Genomic DNA, 19,349 nt, shown 5'->3' with positions numbered 1-19,349 from the left:
TATCCCTTTGACTAAAGATTAAAGTAACATTGCAGGTTACATTAAGATTATGTACATCCAATAGGCTAACTACATGGATATCCCTGGAAGCCACAATAAAGATCCGGCATGTGTATAACTTGTTCTGTGCAGTGATCCTCGCACTTATTGAATCTTTCCTAATCTAAAATGTCACTGCACACCGCCTTCCCTGGGCATGGCCGGCCATAGAGAGCCTCCCCAATGAATCATACTGCTAGCCAAGCCAGACATATGCTGCTCACAGGTCGCAACCTTCATACACTGTAGACATAAGATATCTTGTAATTGTGCGAGGCCCTGAGGTTACTATTAAAGCCTCTGCAGCACTCAAGCATTTCCGACCACAAGTGCTGTGCAAACAGATATCAGTAGAAAGGAAACATGGGAATAGGCGTCTGACCTTAGCTTCTGCTACTAACTCAGGCCTGGGTTTAGGGGTTCATGGAAGTGGTGTAATTATGTGTTGCCTTATTTTTACTTTTTCTTCATGATTGAATTGGTGTAAATTATGAATATCAACCCAAAAAGTGATTAAAGGGTTTAACTGACATTAAACAAATTGGAACAAATAGCCGGTAATGGCTGTAAAAAGAACATAAAACTCATCTCTCCGCAGATCCCCCGGTCCAAGCTCCTATGCATGTTCCATGGAGGAAGTGAGGACATCATTATCATTACCCATAAAATTGCTAAACCAACCGATGTCATGTTCACTCATATGACCAGAAATTGGCTTAATGTTGAGGCCCGAATTTGGCTAAACATTATGTCAATCCTTCCAACAATATAAGGCTCACAACACTGAACCTGGAACCTGAGGACCCAAGTATATGGTTTTTAGCTATAAACTGCTGCCTAACCCCATCTATTAACTTTCAGAAAATCCCTTTAAAATGTGTGGGCCAGACACTTCATTATTCCTTTGTGCTATGAGCTGCTGTGTGCTGACAATGTGCTTAGATTATCAGGGTCCAGGGTTTATCTACACTTTTATTTAGCTTTTGAACATTCACAAGTATGAAACATAGAAAGAGAGATGAGACAGATTAGAGATGAGAGATAATGAGATCCATGAAATGCATATAACACGCAATGACACACTTCAGCTCTGCTACACGCCTCCCTCCCCTGGATAAAGACCTTATATTATCTGTAGCTTGTAGAGTAAGTCTCTGCACGCTGCTTGCCAGCAGGAAGTGTGTGTGTGAGCTTGTCCTTGTAATGGAAGGGGGAGGGGCTAGATGCAGAGAGCACTGCAGTGTGCAGACAGGAGAATCTCCCTGCCCGACCATAGTCAGAATATTTACCAACGGGCAACCAAAATAGTATACACCAGGACTGATAGAGGCAAATCAGAATCATATCTGTGAAATGCTGTATTTTTGTTAATAACATTGAATTAGAGAATGTTTTATTTTATTATCCTGAGTATATTTAAGAACCTTGTCTTTGTGGGAATAGCGCTTTAAGAAGCAACAAAACCTTTGCAGCTAATTTTTTTTGAATAGTGCAGGTGATAATAGTAAACTTTGTAATATACTTCATTTAGTAAAGCAGATTTTCGGTGTCATTTTTCTATTCCTTCTTTCTCCTGTAGTGAGTAGTGTATCAGAAAGCCTTTGATTCTCTGAGGAGATTACACTATCCAGAGACTGTAAAGAGTTAAGTCATCAAACACTTTATAGAGTTCCTTTATCTCTCAGCTGTCAGTGGATACAGGAAATAAAGCTGATTTACACAATATGCTTAAGTAAGGAAGAAAGGCAAGGGAAAAAGAAGGAGTCATGAAGATATATTTAATAATGTATATTACAAAGTGTACTATCATTTTCTGGACTAGTCAATCAGGCAATTTTGTGAAAAGTTTTGTTACGTTTTAAAGTGCATGTCTTCTCTAAAACATCATTTGATTTTATGATATAAATGTCCTGCTTATATTATATTGTTGGTGCTTTCTGAAAAAGATCTTTTACTCTTGTTGTAAAGAGTGCCCAGATTTAGAAAAACAGGTGCATTTAATGGTCACTTTATTAGAGACACCCATGAATAAGTCAACTGAACCCCTTTGCACTTCTGAACCCTATCAGTTGGCATAGATTCTAGTAGATGCTGCAATCAGGGGTGTTGGAATACACGGGCACTATGATATAGTCATATGCTTTCATAACCGATCCATGTTCATCTGACTGATTTCTGACCTTTCTCAGGGATGAGTTGTTTATACCCACAGGATCCCCTTTCATCTGATGTTTTATGATGCTGTCCTTAAAGGGCAGGTGTCTCTAATAAAGGAGCCATTTTTGTAGTGTCTTCCACACTCCACTAGAGGGCGCTTAGAAGTGTACTACTTTATGAACTCAGTAAGAACCCTGAATGTTCCTAAGCTCCCCCTAGTGGCGGCTGCAGATGGACAGCAAGGTTCCTTCTGAAGAAGACTTGGGGCTTTTTGTAAGACAGTTACTGTTAAAGACTAATTAGGAAATTAATGAGAACAATATTTTAGATCTAAAAATGGCGTGACAATAAAAGCTATTAACTTAACATTCCTATCAGAAATAGCACTATAAAGATACAAAGGTATAACACGTCTTTACTTATCCCTTCTTTTAACCTTTACCACTTAACCTTTTACATTGAAGTAATGAACGGGTTTCTATGGACAGGAACCAAAGTGAATATATGAATGCTGAATACAACACTATGGAATATGTCACAGATTTATTTAGAGTATTACATCTATCAGGAAGAGGAGATTTCCGAATACCTAATTGTTTCTGCCCCTAAAAAGCACAATGCAAGATACTCAAAAGGTAGATGTAACTTTCTATACAAGTATTATAAATTCTATATCTTCTTCCATCATAATATAGTCAGCTTATCTATTTATTACCTATCATATGAAATTCTTTGCAATAAGATGAAAGAGAAGGACCGGCCTGAGACTTCTGTTTTGTATTATGGCTTAGACATGTTTGTGGCAGCTCTAGTATAAATACTAGATTAACATATTAATAAGATACCATATATATATATATATATATATATATATATATATATATATATATATGTATATATATATATATACATATATATATATATATATATATATATATATATATATATGTATATATATATTACTTGAGTATAAGCCGACCCGAATATAAGACAAGGCCCCTAATTTACCATAAAAACCGGGAAAACGTATTGACTCGAGTATAAGCCGAGGGTGGGAAATGCATTGGTCACAGTCTCCACCCAGTATATAGCCAGCCCCTGTATATAATCAGCCAGCCCATGAGCCACAGTATATAACCAGCCAGCCAATGCCCCCACTATATAACCAGCCAGCTCATGCCCCCATTATATAGCCAGCCCCAGTATATAGCCAACCAATGGCCCCCATTATATAGCTAACCCCCTGTCCCCCAGTATATACCAGCCAGCCAGCCCCTGCACCCAATATATAGACAGCCAGTCACCTATATATAGCCAGTCTCCTGCCCCAGTATTTAGCTGGCCAGTCTCCTGTATATAGCCAGCCAGCTATTCCTAGCCTGCACAGTACTATATATATATATATATATATATATATATATATATATATATATATATATATATACAGTACTGATTGTCCTATCATGTATGTATGGTCACCGCACACTACTATACAGTACTACTACTCCTATCCTATATATATGGGCAGAGTGCAGTATTAATAGTCCTATGCTGTGTATATGGGCACAGCACCATACCACTACTTCTTTTCTGTATGGATATGCACTTTGCAGTACTAATTGTCCTATCCTGTGTATATTGGCACAGCACAGTACTACTTCTATCCTCTATATATGGGCACAGCACAGTACTACTACTACTATTCTTTAGTACAGCACTAATTGTCTTTTCCTGCATATATGGGCACAGCACAGTACTATAAATGCTATCTTGTATATATGGGCACAGTACACAGTCTACCCTGTATAGGTGAACATCCAAAGGAAATCCAGCATAGTCAAGGAGAATGCATTAAAATCCAGTTTCCTTTATTTCTTCATATTAAAAATTGCATGACAACACATAGAGCAACACATTGACTTAATCGGGACCATGATTAAGTTGATTTAGACGAAACGCATAGGTCTGACTTATCCGTGTGTTGCTCTATGTGTTGTCATGCAATTTTTAATATGAAGAAATAAAAGAAACTGGATTTTAATGCATTCTCCGTGACTATGCTGGATTTCCTTTGGATGTTTGCCTTATCATTGCGTGGAGGGTCCGCACGCTGAACATATCCGTGCATCGGGAGGATTGCATACCTAACCGCGAAGGTGAGCTGGCCACACCGTTTGTTTCTGCTTTATTTATACCCTGTATAGGTGGACACAGCACTGCCGCAGTACCACTATCCAAGATAGGTATGTGCATCACCTTTTCCATCTGAACCTTCTGGATGCGTCCAGGAGAGATGGATATGGGGACCCCTAATGTCAGTATTGCTGCTGGTTAAAGAATTACAGCCCAGACATTTATCAGCTGTGCTGTGCTTGTAGACTGGATTTACTATAAGGGAAGAGCAAGGTGCACTACACTGAAGTGGATATACTGTAAGTATCAGGAGGACAGCTGAACATATATGGCACGCTTTAAAATTACACACCAAACCAAAGGAATAGAAAAATACATCATATTTTGCAAAGTGTATTTAGTCTGTAAGACTTTCTTTAAACTAGATCATAGCACATCATCATTAGCTAGTAATTTGTTAATGGTAACTCCATGTACCCAAGGGTAAAATTAGTACAGAATGTATACATAATGGAGCATGCATTAGCTAAAGCAGACAAATATCACATGGAAAATATAGGAGATCCAGTGTAGACACTACAAATATAATCTAACGTATTATGATTTATTTTCATTTATACTTCATGTCTGAAGACCAAGTTATTACTGAAGGCTTATAGCAGAGCAGAAGTCTTTTCACTTGATTCATATGGAGATGGTAAAACCGAACTTACCTTTCCAGGCTGCAAACTTTAGCAGGTTAAATTGTTTCTTCAAATGGAAATTCAAGTTACCGGTAATCCCAAATGGAGACAGGTTTAGACCTAAACGCTTGCAGTAGGAACTATCAACATTTATTGGGCCAGTTAAAGGTCATCTACCACCAGGATGAAGACCTGTATGCAAACGAGCCTGAGGGGCTCCAGGCTCCATAGGTGTTAATGGAGCCTGGAGCCCCTTAGGCTCATTTGCAAATAGTCTTTCATGCTGGTGGTAGATGTCCTTTAACAAGGCAAAACATTTTTGAACGAGCACACCTCAGTTCACACCTCCTTCACCAGGTTCTGTCCCCCCTTATGTTATCACATAGAGGAAAAAAAAAAATAATAATAATAATTCTTACAGATTACGCAGTGCTGCACAAAGAATGCCAAATTCGTCTCTGTCCCCAATGGGGCTCACAATCTAAACAACCTACCAGTATGTTTTTGGAGTGTGGGAGGAAACCTGAGTACCTGGAGGAAACCCACACAAACACGGAGAGAACATACAAACTCTTTGCAAATGTTGACCTGGGTGAGACTTGAACCCAGGACTCCAGCGCTGCAAGGAAGAAGTACTACCCACTCAGCCACCATGCTGAAAAAATAGTATTTTTCCTTCCTCTATTATAACGGAGGTTAACTTTCTGTACATTGAAGCCAACCATTCACCTTCTGTTCTTAGTTTCTGTTACGCTTTCCTAAAACGGAGGGTGTAACGGAAACCCTGTTGCCGGTGTGAACTGAACTTTAGTTCAACATTTCAAAAGAAGATTAGGAACTGTGCCAGTAAGTGGCAGAATTGCTGACAGATCTTTCCTTTCTAACATGCAATTCGAGTTTTCTATGGCACAGTCCTTATTTAGTCTCATTCTCATATGTAGATTTATGTTGTTATTTTTATAATGAGCGCGCGCCATTGAGCAGGTCTGCTACCGACACATGCACTTAGTCATCTATAGAAATGATACCAGACATTAAAACTGCAGCCAGTAAAGCCTCATGACACACATGTTTAGTCTCTCCGTACTGGCAGCACAGCACAGACATGTAGCTGTACTATTATTTTAAGTGTAATATATGCCTTTAATATGACAGCTCCACTCTGTAAGCGGCAGCAGGGAGAGCACTTTATAAATAGTAACCAGCTCTGGAAAATATATTCTGCAAGAAGAACCAACTCTTCAAAATCTTTCACCTGCTTTGTTCAGTATCTTCAATCTATACCGAAAGCTTCCCCTTAGCGACCACCAATCCATTACAGTCACTATGGGTTCTAAGGTTTGGCTGCCATGTTTTTAAAAGGAACCTACCACCAAGGATCTACCTATTAAGGTGGATCAGGTGGCAGGATCCTCTAATCTATAGTAGGAAAGTCCTTTTAGGGCCAATCCTTTAGTTGCCCATATCTTTTAAAATTTTAATGCCCCTAATATGCTAATTTACTAAAGAGGCTACTGGGGGGTGGAGTACCCAGATCTGAGGCTACATGGCGCAGCTACTCAGGAGCCTCTTGCGTTCCGCCTACCAATCCAGCTTAAGAGTGCAGCTATGAGGAGCTTCGCAAACTCGTCTGAAAAAAGCAGAGTTCTGTGCATGCGCAGTAGCTCCGGCTTCATAGCCGATGCTACTCAGCCATCAGCCTGCACTCTGCGCATGCACAGAACCCGGCTTTGTTGAAGAGTGTGCGCACCTCCTCGTAGCTGCGGGCTGAAGATGGATTGGTAGGCAAATCGCAAGAGGCTACTGGAGCGTGTAGTAGCCGTGCCGTGTAGCCTCAGCTCCGGCTACTCCACGCCCCAGTAGTCTCTTTAGTAAATTTGCATATAAGGGCCATTAAAAATCCTAAAAGATTTGGGGCACTTAAGGCTTAGCCTAAAAAGGGCTATACTTCTATAGATTAGAGGAACCTGCCACCGGATCTACCTTACTAGGTAGATCTACCTTACTAGGTAGATCCGTGATGGTAGGTTTTCTTTAAGTTTTAAGGCAGAGCAAGATCCAATTCTTGCTGTTTAACCCCTCAGGGATTACCACAGAATTAACAACCTTTTTACAGCACTAACAATAGGGTTTCAGGCTAGGCTGCCATGTTTTTAGGTCTTAAAGGGGTTGTCCACTTTCAACAAATAAATGATATTGTTTGTGTAATGAAAGGTTATAGATTTTTCCATTATACTTTCTATATCAATTCTGTCCCTGGTCATGTGATGTCACACAGGTGCACGAGCCGCTATATCACAGAGAGTAATAAGAGCTGTGTGTTTTAAGAAGCAGTGCACCTGTGGGACATCACTTGACGAGGTAAAGCACTGAGGAATTTGATGGTGCTATTTATATAAAGATTATTTTTATGATCTAGAAAACCATGAGGAATTGATACAGAAAGTATATTGCATAACTTTACACTTTACAAATTATTTGCTTAAAGGACATTTACCAGATTACTTATGTATGCTCGTTACCTCTAGGGGATGATGGCGCAGTTTGCAGCTAACTCCCGTATTACTGAGAAAATTACTTTATAAAAATATGTAAATGAGCCTGAGGCGCTCAGACTCATGTCACCTGAGCGCCTCATGGCTCTGCATTTCCATAATTATGCACGCCCCTTGGCTCGCTTATTATTAGACAAAAATTAAACTCATTCCATAAAAACAAGCCCTAACACTGGAGAAAAATATCAAGTATGTATTATCTTTTTTTTTTTGTTTTACTATTAATCCCTAGTTTAGGTACACTATAATGGAACATGTTTCCTTGTATTTGTGCATTTATAAATGAATTCCAGATTTTTCTGGACACTTTGCACTTTATAAAAAAAATGACAGACCGTACAGGAAACTGGGGACACTTACTCATAGATCCAGGCACTGTGACAATAGTAATCTTTTAATATTTTTTTAATCTACGGTCTCATTCCTTCTAAAATCAACTTTTAAAATTATGCTAATGAACCATAGAAGGACACTGGGGGACTTTAGCAAAGCCCCTTAATGCTCTAGTTTCCCAGACTGTTACACTGTGCAGAGCACTTTCTGTAAAGTGCCGAGGGAGAAGGGGCATGGTGATACAGTGTAATGACCTGTGAAGCTGCATCATGGAGGAGCTCTGGTAACACCCCCAGAGCACTACTGGCTGATTAAAAGTTGATTTTAGAAGGAAGGTGGCCATGGATTACAAATATAAGAAGATTACCATAGTCACCATAGTCACAGTGCCTGGATCTATGAGTAAGTATCCCCGGTATATCCTGCTTGATTTTGATGATTTATTTCCTTTAACAAATGAAGTGTTTAGACCCAAAAGTATTCTTTTAAATGTACCTGTTCTATAAAACAGGTGTAATTACACTGATCAATATCCCCCACTGTACACACAATACAAATTCCTGCTTCCTCTCGGGCAGTATAAAGCAAACACTTCCCAGCCAACAACATCGGTGAAAGCCCATAACTGTTGTGGTGCTGCCAGCCAAATGGCCATGTGTGCAGTCATCCTGCACAAACTGTGCGGCACAGACGATTACTGCTCACTCCGAGCCAAATAACTCATCTAGACCCAAAGCGTTATCTGCTTTCTCATTAGGAAAGTTATATACAATACCGTGATACTCTATCCATCAAATCATTTCCACTGGCTTCCAAACAGGGAAAAAAAGAAAAATAGCATGAGCCGAACTTTAAAGGGAACTTGTCACCAACTTTTATGACCCCAAACTAACAGCATCCTAAGGTAGGGAATGAAATATCCTTTATCCATCCATCTCTCCTTTATAACTATTTGTTTTTTTCTTTCTACTATGTGTATGTCTCTTATATAAACATATATTTCATCTATCAGATATCTATCTATGGCTTTATATCTTTTATCTATCCTGAATACTCACAGTGTGACAATATGGGGCATTCAGAGTGCGGTAACTTATGTCTTATTTTGCTTCCCGTTACCCTGGACAGCATATGTTGTTGAGAGGAGTGTTAGAGGAACAACCGTGACAAAGTGAGCACTACTCTTTTTATAGGGAGTGTGTATCCATAGTCATTCCCTGCTTAACAGGGTTTGCGCATGAAAGCAAATTCTCAAATTTCATTCCCTAGTGATGTTCACAATTTTACTCAGTTTTATTGCTGTTTAGCTCCTATCTCTCAGTGATGGACAGTGTAAGATTCCAGAGTGTGGGCAGGGACGCTTTAAGCAGACACTTCATGATTCTTCTAGTGCTGTTTGCTGACAATGTAGTTAGATTATCAGGGTAGGGAGAACAGCTCAGTGCAGCATCAGACGAAAGAACAATATGTCTGCTGACCCTAAAGTCAGAAGATCCAGGATCGGGTCCAGGGGCAAACAAAATTGTGTCCACCAGGACTGATAGAGACAGGTCGGAATTATATCTGTGAAATTCTGTATTTTGTTAATAACATTGAATTAGAGAATTTTGTTATCCTGAGTATATTTAAGAATCTTGTCTATGTGGGAATACCCCTTTAATGACCTGTTTGAATATGAATTATGTTTATCCCTGGAAAACCCCTTTGAGGCTGCTTGACCATAAGCAATATGTTCTTGTTCTTGGGAGACTTACAAGCAGGTGCAGCCAGCTTGGGTGCAGGCTCTTAGTTATATAGTCTGGACCTCTCCTGGTAGGATCATATTCCTATCTAGCTCTGCAAGGGTTAATTCACTCTTTCACTGAAGCTAGACAAGGCAGAGATGGAACCTGAAACTTGGCTCTGGAATTAATCCACCTGTTTTTTGCACATCGTTTTAGAGTGTTGCCTATTTTTATTTTTTTTTAATTACTCAGTGTTCTTGCCATACTCTGACGGCAATCACCCTTTATTGGTATACATCAAGCAGTGCTGCTCCGGACCTTTGTATGTAGCTTCCTTTCTTTCTATCTTTCCATTTATTCTATCTATCCATCTATATCTACCTATGTTTTTCTATTATCTATCAATCGATCTCTATCTACATCTATCTCTACATTTGTCTATCTATCTTAATAAATGAAGATCCAGAGCACCAAAGCTAAGAGTGGGTGCAAAGCCGTAGAGCCTCGGCCTGGGTTTCCAATAATGAATAGTTAATAGTCCTGCCAATTTCTTGGATTATCTATCTATCTATCTATCTATCTATCTATCTATCTATCTATCTATCTATCTGTCTTTCTATCTCTGTTATCTATATCTATTTATCTATGCATCCATATCAATTTCCATATATATATATATATATATATATATATATATATATATATATATATCTATTATATATGTATAATTTATTGTTAATTTAACTTTCTTTAGCACAAACTTTTCAACATTGTTGAAATCTTTTTTAACCCTTTTTTTCATAGCTCCAAAAGACTTGAACGCTGGTAAATATATCTACATACGTTAGAAGCCACAGATCTGGCTAATGGGGCATGTAGCTGGATGATGCAATTTTAACCCTTACAAGTACATGCAGCAGCTGGGATGGCGACGCCAGTCTGTTTTTTCTTTTAACTGCATCCTTCCCGTCTGCAGATTTACCAACCATCATAAACAAATACATCCCATAATTAAATTGCAGCAAGTGAGATATGTCAAAAGGAAATTTCTTTCTAGAAATGCGATCCAGGATTTAGTTATAACGCTGCACATTATAGCCTGTAACGTTATTACTATTGACAGACCTGCTGGTAGCTTTATTGATATGGTGCAATAATATGAGTTTCGTAACATCATATCTGTGAACTATTGCCAGTTTGTCTCCTTACTTTTATATATATAGATATATATATATATCTATATATATACATATATGTGCTATTATAACTGTGCAAGGATGTTTATACCAATCTACCAAATTGTTTTCTCAAAGCAACAGATTTGTCCCTTAAAATAAAAAAAAAGAATGCAACTAAATTTCTGATTTGAAAACAAAAATTCAAGAAGCGATAAAATTTAGACAGATGAGAAAGCATAAAAGAGTTTATGTTTCTCTTGTTTGTAGTATTAATATTTATGTAGTTTTATAGTATTTTGGTAGTTTATGCCTGTGTTATCCAACCCACAAAATACAGATTTGAGGATTCCCTTTTAACACTTAATGTGCTGAGCCAGAAATCATACAGTCACATCGATCGCTCTAAATCTTTATGAAGGTTTTTGTTTCAGCTGCCAAAATGAAATGTATTCCACGTCAGCCCGTCCAATCTAGGTTTATTTTCACACCATCTCTTCTGATGCTTCGCGTTTGTTCCCAGTGATCGGTCAATGAACATCAATAGAAAAATAATACAATTCTGATACCTTAATACGAGTGTTGATATTGAAATCTGTCATTTAGATATCATAGAAACGACACATCGATACACGAAACAGGAAACCTATTCAGAAATCAATTATCTCGCCTCTATTGTATGAAGCACCTTTCAAACAACTAGTATTAATGAGAAGACATGACTATCGAAGCCCCATTAATTTTACTGACAAATTGGTGACCACTTTAGTCCTTCATTGAAATTCCATTAATCTCCAGCATCTAGGTCCGATGTAAAAATCAAAAATTTTCTACTCGGAGCTTGTTACTAACCTGCGTATGAACTTGGCTTATTCTGCGCATGAACTTACCGTCTCTCTATGAATCAGCATAAAACGTATCCCCCGTATTATCTACGTTATACATTTGTGATATGTAATTACATTACTTGTATGCAGTTAACTGTAGATTTTTGTTCTTCTGCTCAGAACCATGTAAAACCAATCACTTTATACCCAGACTGTGATAATTACTACTAGCAATCAAGTCTAGGCATCACTGATCTGAAGTGTACTAGGATTTCATTAGAAGATATAACTTATTTGACTTTCCTACAGTACCTAATAATCCATAAAGAAACCAAAACACATATGGCTTCGGGGAATAACTGGGAAATTAGGAGGCCATTGGGGAACCGGATGAACTTTTGAACCAGAGGAATAGTGAGGGAGAAATAAGAGAGATTCCTAATGTATATAGAAATATAGGGATGTGACCTTTTCGGTACCTTGAAAATTACATTAGCATTATGAAAAATACTTATCTTGTTTAGCGTTCATAATCTATCAGTTTATAGACTTTGGTTGGTGTGAACCACAAAAGAAAGCAGTCAAAAGGACACAATAACAATAAGATTTAATAACAGACCTCGCCGTGACCTGGGCTAATTTCGTTTCACTCATTGTTAAAAATTCTGCCTGCAAAGATTTAATAGAGAAATCTGTGACAGCTAACAAAAAAAATACAAAAAAAAAATTGAAAACTAAAATTTGAAGATGAATCCAGATATATTTTTATAAACAGTAGAGATTAATGAATAAAAAAATATAACAATTTTCTTGCAATAAAATAGGGCGCTGGAAAGTTCACTGAAGGCAACGAGACATGATGTAAGGCCGAGAGAGACTGCTCATTCAGGCGGATTTAACTATTCGTATTCCAGATGTAACGTGAAACATTTCGACCCTGCCAGTGCTTCTAAAAACTCAAGCAAAAGAGCCACAGACGGATCAGGTGTTAGATCCAGAATACGAATAGTTAAGTGTGGAGGCCCAGATATGACAGATATCTGGACCGGACACATGACAGGTTTGTAGGCCCTCACTGCATATACCTTTGAACTCCTTATTTTTAATATAGTCATAAAATTTGAATTCCCATTAAATCAGTGGATTTTATGGTTCATCGTTATAGACTTATCTTTAAATGATATTGTTCATACAATAAACATGTATTAAGTCCCGGCCTGATCTAAATCTAATAAGTGAGCATTAAGGGAGCTATTCTCGGATAGTTACTGATGAATACTCCAGTAAAGCAAAATAGTGTTTCATTTCTTATAAAAGTAAATCATTTTTGGGGGGCAGAACAAGATGGAATATACTAACTTCTCCCATGTATAGGGGTAAAGTTCTGCGAATGACAAAATATGTTTCCCTGAATCACTGAGTACAGTATTTATGACACATGCATGCGGCTCACTTATCCCTGCTCTGCAATAGACATAATTTTATACCCCATAAAGGCAATTTATGTATCCAACGGGAATGATCTGGATAACATAAAACCTTGAGTGCTGTGTTGCAGGAAGCATATTTTAGTTTGGCAATTGTACTTCGAGACAGAGTGGCCCTGCCTGATCATCATATCGTGTCACAAAGCATTACTCAATCATAACTTTATAACCAACTTCTAATGCCTTCACTCCCTGCATGTAATTAAATCACAAGAGACCACATACAATGCCCAGGGAAGTCATTGCAAAATATCATTTGCTAACTTTTCCAAAACGGTTCTTTATGTACAGCGTCATCAATTATTGCTGTTTAGAAAGAAGAAAATGTTAGCATAAAAGAGTTATAGGAGTAAATGGTTCTGGGCATTGTCTACTGCATATAGATGACTGCTTCTGAATACTGGCCCCATAAATGTCCCCTTTTAAAAAAAAAAAATGAACATTTATATAGTATGTCCACAGTTTATAATAACACAACGCGGAAAATTATTCAGAGTAGCCATTAAAAAAAGAAACAAATTGTTTGTTATTATTTTTATTTTATCAAACTTTTTTTAAAAAACATTTTTTATCAAATATTTTTTTAACAAATGGTAACATAAACAAAATAATAAAGTATATATATATATATATATATATATATATATATATATATATATACAGTATATATTTACAGGGGTGGGGATGGGGGGGGCATAAGGGTAAGGAAAGTTGATTATTGATATATATTACATCTCTGTACTGTTTTGCAATGTAATATATACTGCAGTATTGCTGTACTGTTATACTTATGTAAAAAAGTAGATAGAAAGAAGTTTTATATATATATATATATAGGGATATTGGTGGGCATAGGGGTAAGTAACGTTGATTATTGATATCTTTACACTGGTTTGGTAATGTAAAGTAATATACACTGTAGTATTGCTGTACTGTAAAAAGAAGATATATATGTATATAGTAAAACAATAAACAAATATAGTAAAACAATAATGTTTTATTCAATTGAATTGTTTACCAGGAAATGTGAAAAAATTATTGTAGTTAAAATTATTTTAATTATCAAGAAATATAAAAATGGGATTTTTTACCTAATATCTATATTTTTTTAGATAGCAAATATACCTAGAACCAGAATATCACTCTCATATATATTTTTTTTACCAACCAGGAAGTATATACTTATCATATCAAGAAAAAATCCAAACGGTAGATTAATCATATAGTAAGAAATGATTCAAATTAGGAACAAAAAAAAACCTGTAAGAAAATCTATTTCTTCAATTAATGTGGAGGACAAACTATGTAAGGGAAAATGATATGTGGAAACCACAATACAAATGACATAATCCCTAAGTGAACTGCTATTTAAATATATTTTGCAGTAAAATAAAATCAATTTCATTTAAAGAGCCACTAGAGGGAGCTCTTCAGTCCTAAAAGATTCAGAGTGAAGGAAAACACACATAATGGCCGTAACCTTAATTTATTTTAGGTTTTTGTCTGAAACCCTGTAATACAATTATTTAGTATCTTGTTACAATAATTTGTAGGAGAGCGCAGCGTATGGAAAAATAAGCAGAAGCATACCTTCAGAAGGCAGCTCCTCATCCTTATCTCGGTCAGAGGCAAGAGAAGTTGTGTCAGGGGGGTGAGGAAACCCATCAGCCTCTTCCACATCGTCTGAGTCTCCTGGAGGGAAAGAAAAAAATGTCACATGTCTACAACTTGTATAATCTGTGCCTGCTGGATCTGTATCAGCCTCTTGGTTGCTTTTTCTAAACTGTAGACACAACTGAAGTTGAAAATATTTGTCTGATATCATATTTACCATGTATAAAGAAGAATTGTTTTAAAATTATTTAGAATAGTTGCACTAAAATTGTTTTTAAAAAATCAATAGTAAAAGACAATCAAGTTATCACTTATAGCACTGTTATTATTTCATAAAATAAAAAATGTTAGCATTATTTTTGTTGTCTGCAATGTTATTTTCATTAGATCATTTGAATTTTTTTACAAAAATATATATATATATTTTAGTATTTACTTTTAGTTTATTTGCCTGCAAGTTGAAGTAATATGTGACTTTTTAAAGCTGCATTTCATAAATATGGAAAAAGAGTTATTAAAAATGTACAATTTATAAATATATATATATAGAGAGAGAGAGATTTTTCATGCTGTTGTTGTCACATCTCTCCAACCCTCCCCCCCCCCCCCATTAGCTTCTGCCAGGTTGAAGGGGGTGTACTATATTTTAAGTCACCTCACAAGTAAAATCATTACTCTAAACGCTTCCAGACTTACATCTCTTGTTATACAGTGATCTATCATTTTCGAGAAAAGTGTCTTTATCTTTATGTAAATGACCCCCCCCCCCCCCTTCCTGCCTTATCCAGAAGTAATATTTCGGGTTATTTTTTACTAAGTGGGTTCTCCAGATAGTTTCTCACCCATGTGAACACCATCCTGATGCTACCCCCAACTTCTTGCAGGTGGTGCTGCCTAAGGCAAAAGGCTCAACTCACTTCATGGATAGTGCAACGCTGGGGTACTGCCATACCTGTTCATGTACCAATTTTGCTTGTTCTAGAACAGATGCTAATTATAGTTCTAAGGGGTGCTTAATGCCATTTGCAAGCATAGAAAAAAATTAAATCCAATAATGAGGTATTGTCTGGGTGATTTGGGGGATCTAGTAGATTGACGATTCCCTAAGATATTACTGGAATAAAAATAAAGATGCCTAAAAGTCCTAATATATATATATATTATGAAGAAATATGAAAGTTTGTGCTACAGCCTGTAGTAAAACTCTCCATTTTATATTTTGGCTTTTTTAATCACTTTCCATAGAGACTCCCAAAAGGAGAAGTACATAGTTACATAGTTAATATGGTTTAAAGAAGACACATGTCCATCAAGTTCAACCAAGAAAGGGAAGAGATTGGATGGGTTATTGATGCAAGGGAGACAATCTATATTATAACATAACCGCCAATGTTATTTAGATGCAGAAAGGCATTTAGGCCGAAAGAATAAGGAGAACATGTCCAAACCAAGCGCCACAGTGTAGAATCTACAGTAAATACTGTGTATCAATCTACAACCATTGGGGCACATTTACTAAGAGTAGTGAAAACTGCACTAAATGCAATTTGCCTGTGTATAATTCAGGGGGTGGCAGATTAAGGATTTTTGGCACCTGTTCTGATGCCCCCTGCATTTTCCCAAAAGAGTACACCAACTTTTTTTGGTGCACATAGGGCGTGCAACAGACTTTGCATGACAAATCTGGAGCACGGTCTGACTGAGCAGCGGAACTCCCCCGAATATGTGTTGCATAGTGGTTAGTGCAGCTGCGCCACAAAACTGTTTTTTATGCGACACAAATTTGGTGCAGACACTTCTTAAATACCTGTGCAAGCAGTTTGCACCTAAAAGAATGTGCAAAGTCCACAAAAAAACTGGCGCACAGCACTTAGTAAATTGTTCCCCAATGTACGGAAAGTTATAAATAATGAGAAATAAAGGAATGTACAGTAATATTTGTTAATTTAATACAAAAAAATACATAACAGTTCATGCACTAGTAATTTCAAATTTGCCAGGTTATGTTTTTTATAATAATTGATAATATATACCGTATATTCTCGAGTATAAGCCGACCCGAGTATAAGCCGAGACCCCTAATTCCAACACAAAAAAACTGGGAAAACCTATTGACTCGAGTATAAGCCGAGGGTGGGAAATGCATTGGTTACAGCCTCCCAGTATATAGTCTGCCAGCCCCTGTAGCATGCAGCCTGTCCAGCCCCTGTAGTAGGAAAAAAAATAACACTGTACTCATCTTTCCGACGTCCCCCATAGGTCCTATTCTGTCTCAGACTGTCTCAGACAGAAGAGGACCTATGGGTGACGTCAGAAAGGTGAGTTTTGTCTTTGTTTTCAGTTGACTCGAGTATAAGCCGAGTTAGGGTTTTTGAGCACAAATTTTGTGCTGAAAAACTAGGCTTATACTCGAGTATATAAGGTAGTAAGTTATCGTTTTTTCTTATTTTATATTTTGTTTTACTCTATAAAAGTTTAGATTCTGCAGAAAGTACATTTTGCTCATACTACTGCACCAGAAGGCGCCTTGATTTAAAATAGATAGATAGATGATAGAAAGCTAGATAGATGGATAAAGAAAGAAAGATTAAAAAAAATATATGACATTAAACAATGAGTTTATGAAACTTCTATGTGACATTGGGGCTCATTTACTAAGGGCTCCGTGGCCACACTTTTGTCGGGTTTCCCGAATTTTTTCCGTTTTGCAACAAATTCCGCTGGGATTTTGACGTGATCGGATTTGACGCAATTGCGCCAGCTTTCACGCAACAGAAATTGGGGGGCGTGGTGGCGGGCAACCCGGCGGATTCTGAAAAACTGCGGAATTTAAAAAACGAAATGTGTCGCAAGATAAAGCACTTACATACACCGAGAAGAACCAGGTGAGCTACGGTGGACCTCGGCGCAGCAGCGACACCTACTGGATACCGGGTGCACGACCTTAGTGAATCCCGGCAGAACCCGAATCCACGTCGGACAACGCGCCGCAGGATCGCAACTGGACCGTGTAAGTAAATGAGCCCAATTCTCTGTGATAAATACTTTAGTTACTCTACAGGGAGTGGATGGAGTAGATATTTGTCCACATTCCCTATTATGAGTTCTCTATGTAGTGGCCAAGCTGTATAACTGTAACACAGGTGAGTTGCACTTTCCTGGCTTGGCCACTACAAAGATAATGGAGCTGGTCTCCCCCCATCTTCTGTGTTGATTCAGGTGCCTGAGGCAACCAGAATCAGCTAATCAGTGGCAGTCCTAATGTTGGACCCCGTCCAATCTCCTGACAATGGCATATCCTATAGGCGGGACATCAGTTTCAAAAAGTTGGAAAGAACACTTTTAGGCTGCATTCATACAACTGTTGGGGGACATATATAGGTCCACCATAGGCCGGCAACGGCCGCGCGGACGGTACGTGCAGCACCACACCACTCCATACACGGGCAAAAGATAGGACATGTCCTATCTTTCCCAGTGTTACGGCACCGTGCACCATGCATCGCTTTGGAGAAGGGAGGGGTGACTCCTCCTCCTCTCCACCGCGGCGAAGGTATGCTCGCCGGGATATTCATCCCGTGTAACCGCACAAGGAACTGATCACTGCTAATAGAGGAGCCACAAGTGTCGAGCCTCCAACAATCTAAAACTGATGAGCTATCCTATGGATAAGACACACGCTAGAAAACCCCAAGGCACTTGTTACTACTTAAAAGAGAGTCATTTGGCAAGTTTCCAAATATATTCAGTCGCATCTAAGGCAGGGGGACTAAGGCGTGAACGCGGTTCCTGACTTTTCCCCTCTTAGGTAAAGTGGGTTGTGCCAGGGTGGTCTCATTTTGCAGATGACAGCGCCACACAGGGCCTGGCTTAGACCAGCGCATCTTGGTATATCGGTCGGTATTTGGTGGCAGAGATATGATGCACATAAATCTGGTGCATGATACCCCATCGCTTGATAAATTCCCACTCTTGGAGTCAACACAGGACAACTTTTTTATTGCGTCAACACCAGATGAAGTATTGTTGCTTGCTACAGGTTTTTTTCTCACTTGACTCTCTTACGCATTTTTACCCTTGTGATAAACTTATGGTATCTTTATACAGTATGGTACAAGTTGAGTTGAGTCAGTAAATCTGATTCGATATTTAAATGACCTAAATATGATGGGTTAATTGTAAAGCTGGAAAACTACTTCTGCCCCCAGAAATAGGATATTTTGACAAAATGTAGCATTAACATAAACTTGGAGAAGGTGGCACAGTTCCATTCCGACAGTTGTGCTTCCGCGTCATAATAAACTTCTGTCATCATTTTCATCTAAGTCTTGATGCGTCTGGTTAACCATGAATGCAAACAAAATAATTGTATAGACATTTTTTTCGATTTTCTGCAGTTCTAGGATGAGGAAAACTAGAAAGCGTTCTGTCATCATTCTGCTATGTGGTAAATGGCGCTGCCAGTGTGTTTCTTCTGACAGTGCTAAAATACAATATGTAGAAGAATCCAAGCCAAAAACACAGTGCTAATGTATGGATATCATTAACCTCAGGGGAAGTCATAAACTTTCCGAAATTTCAACATTTTTCAATGTGATGTGATGGAAAGTGATTTTGAAATT

The 19,349-nt window shown here is 37.9% G+C and overlaps 1 protein-coding gene across 1 annotated transcript in view; it reads right to left on the bottom strand.

Annotated features, from left to right (window-relative positions):
- SKAP2 (src kinase associated phosphoprotein 2) overlaps positions 1-19,349 on the bottom strand; it is a 172,402-nt gene that overhangs the window by 115,826 nt on the left and 37,227 nt on the right. The window contains exon 4 of the mRNA XM_072153735.1: positions 14,704-14,805. Within this exon, the coding sequence (XP_072009836.1) occupies positions 14,704-14,805 (102 nt within the window). The remainder of the gene's footprint in view (positions 1-14,703; positions 14,806-19,349) is intronic.

Source organism: Engystomops pustulosus, chromosome 5, assembly GCF_040894005.1.
Source record: "Engystomops pustulosus chromosome 5, aEngPut4.maternal, whole genome shotgun sequence".
Lineage (NCBI taxonomy): Eukaryota > Metazoa > Chordata > Amphibia > Anura > Leptodactylidae > Engystomops > Engystomops pustulosus.
The sequence above is the reverse complement of the archived record's forward strand: the minus strand, read 5'-3'. Positions and strand labels throughout refer to the sequence as shown.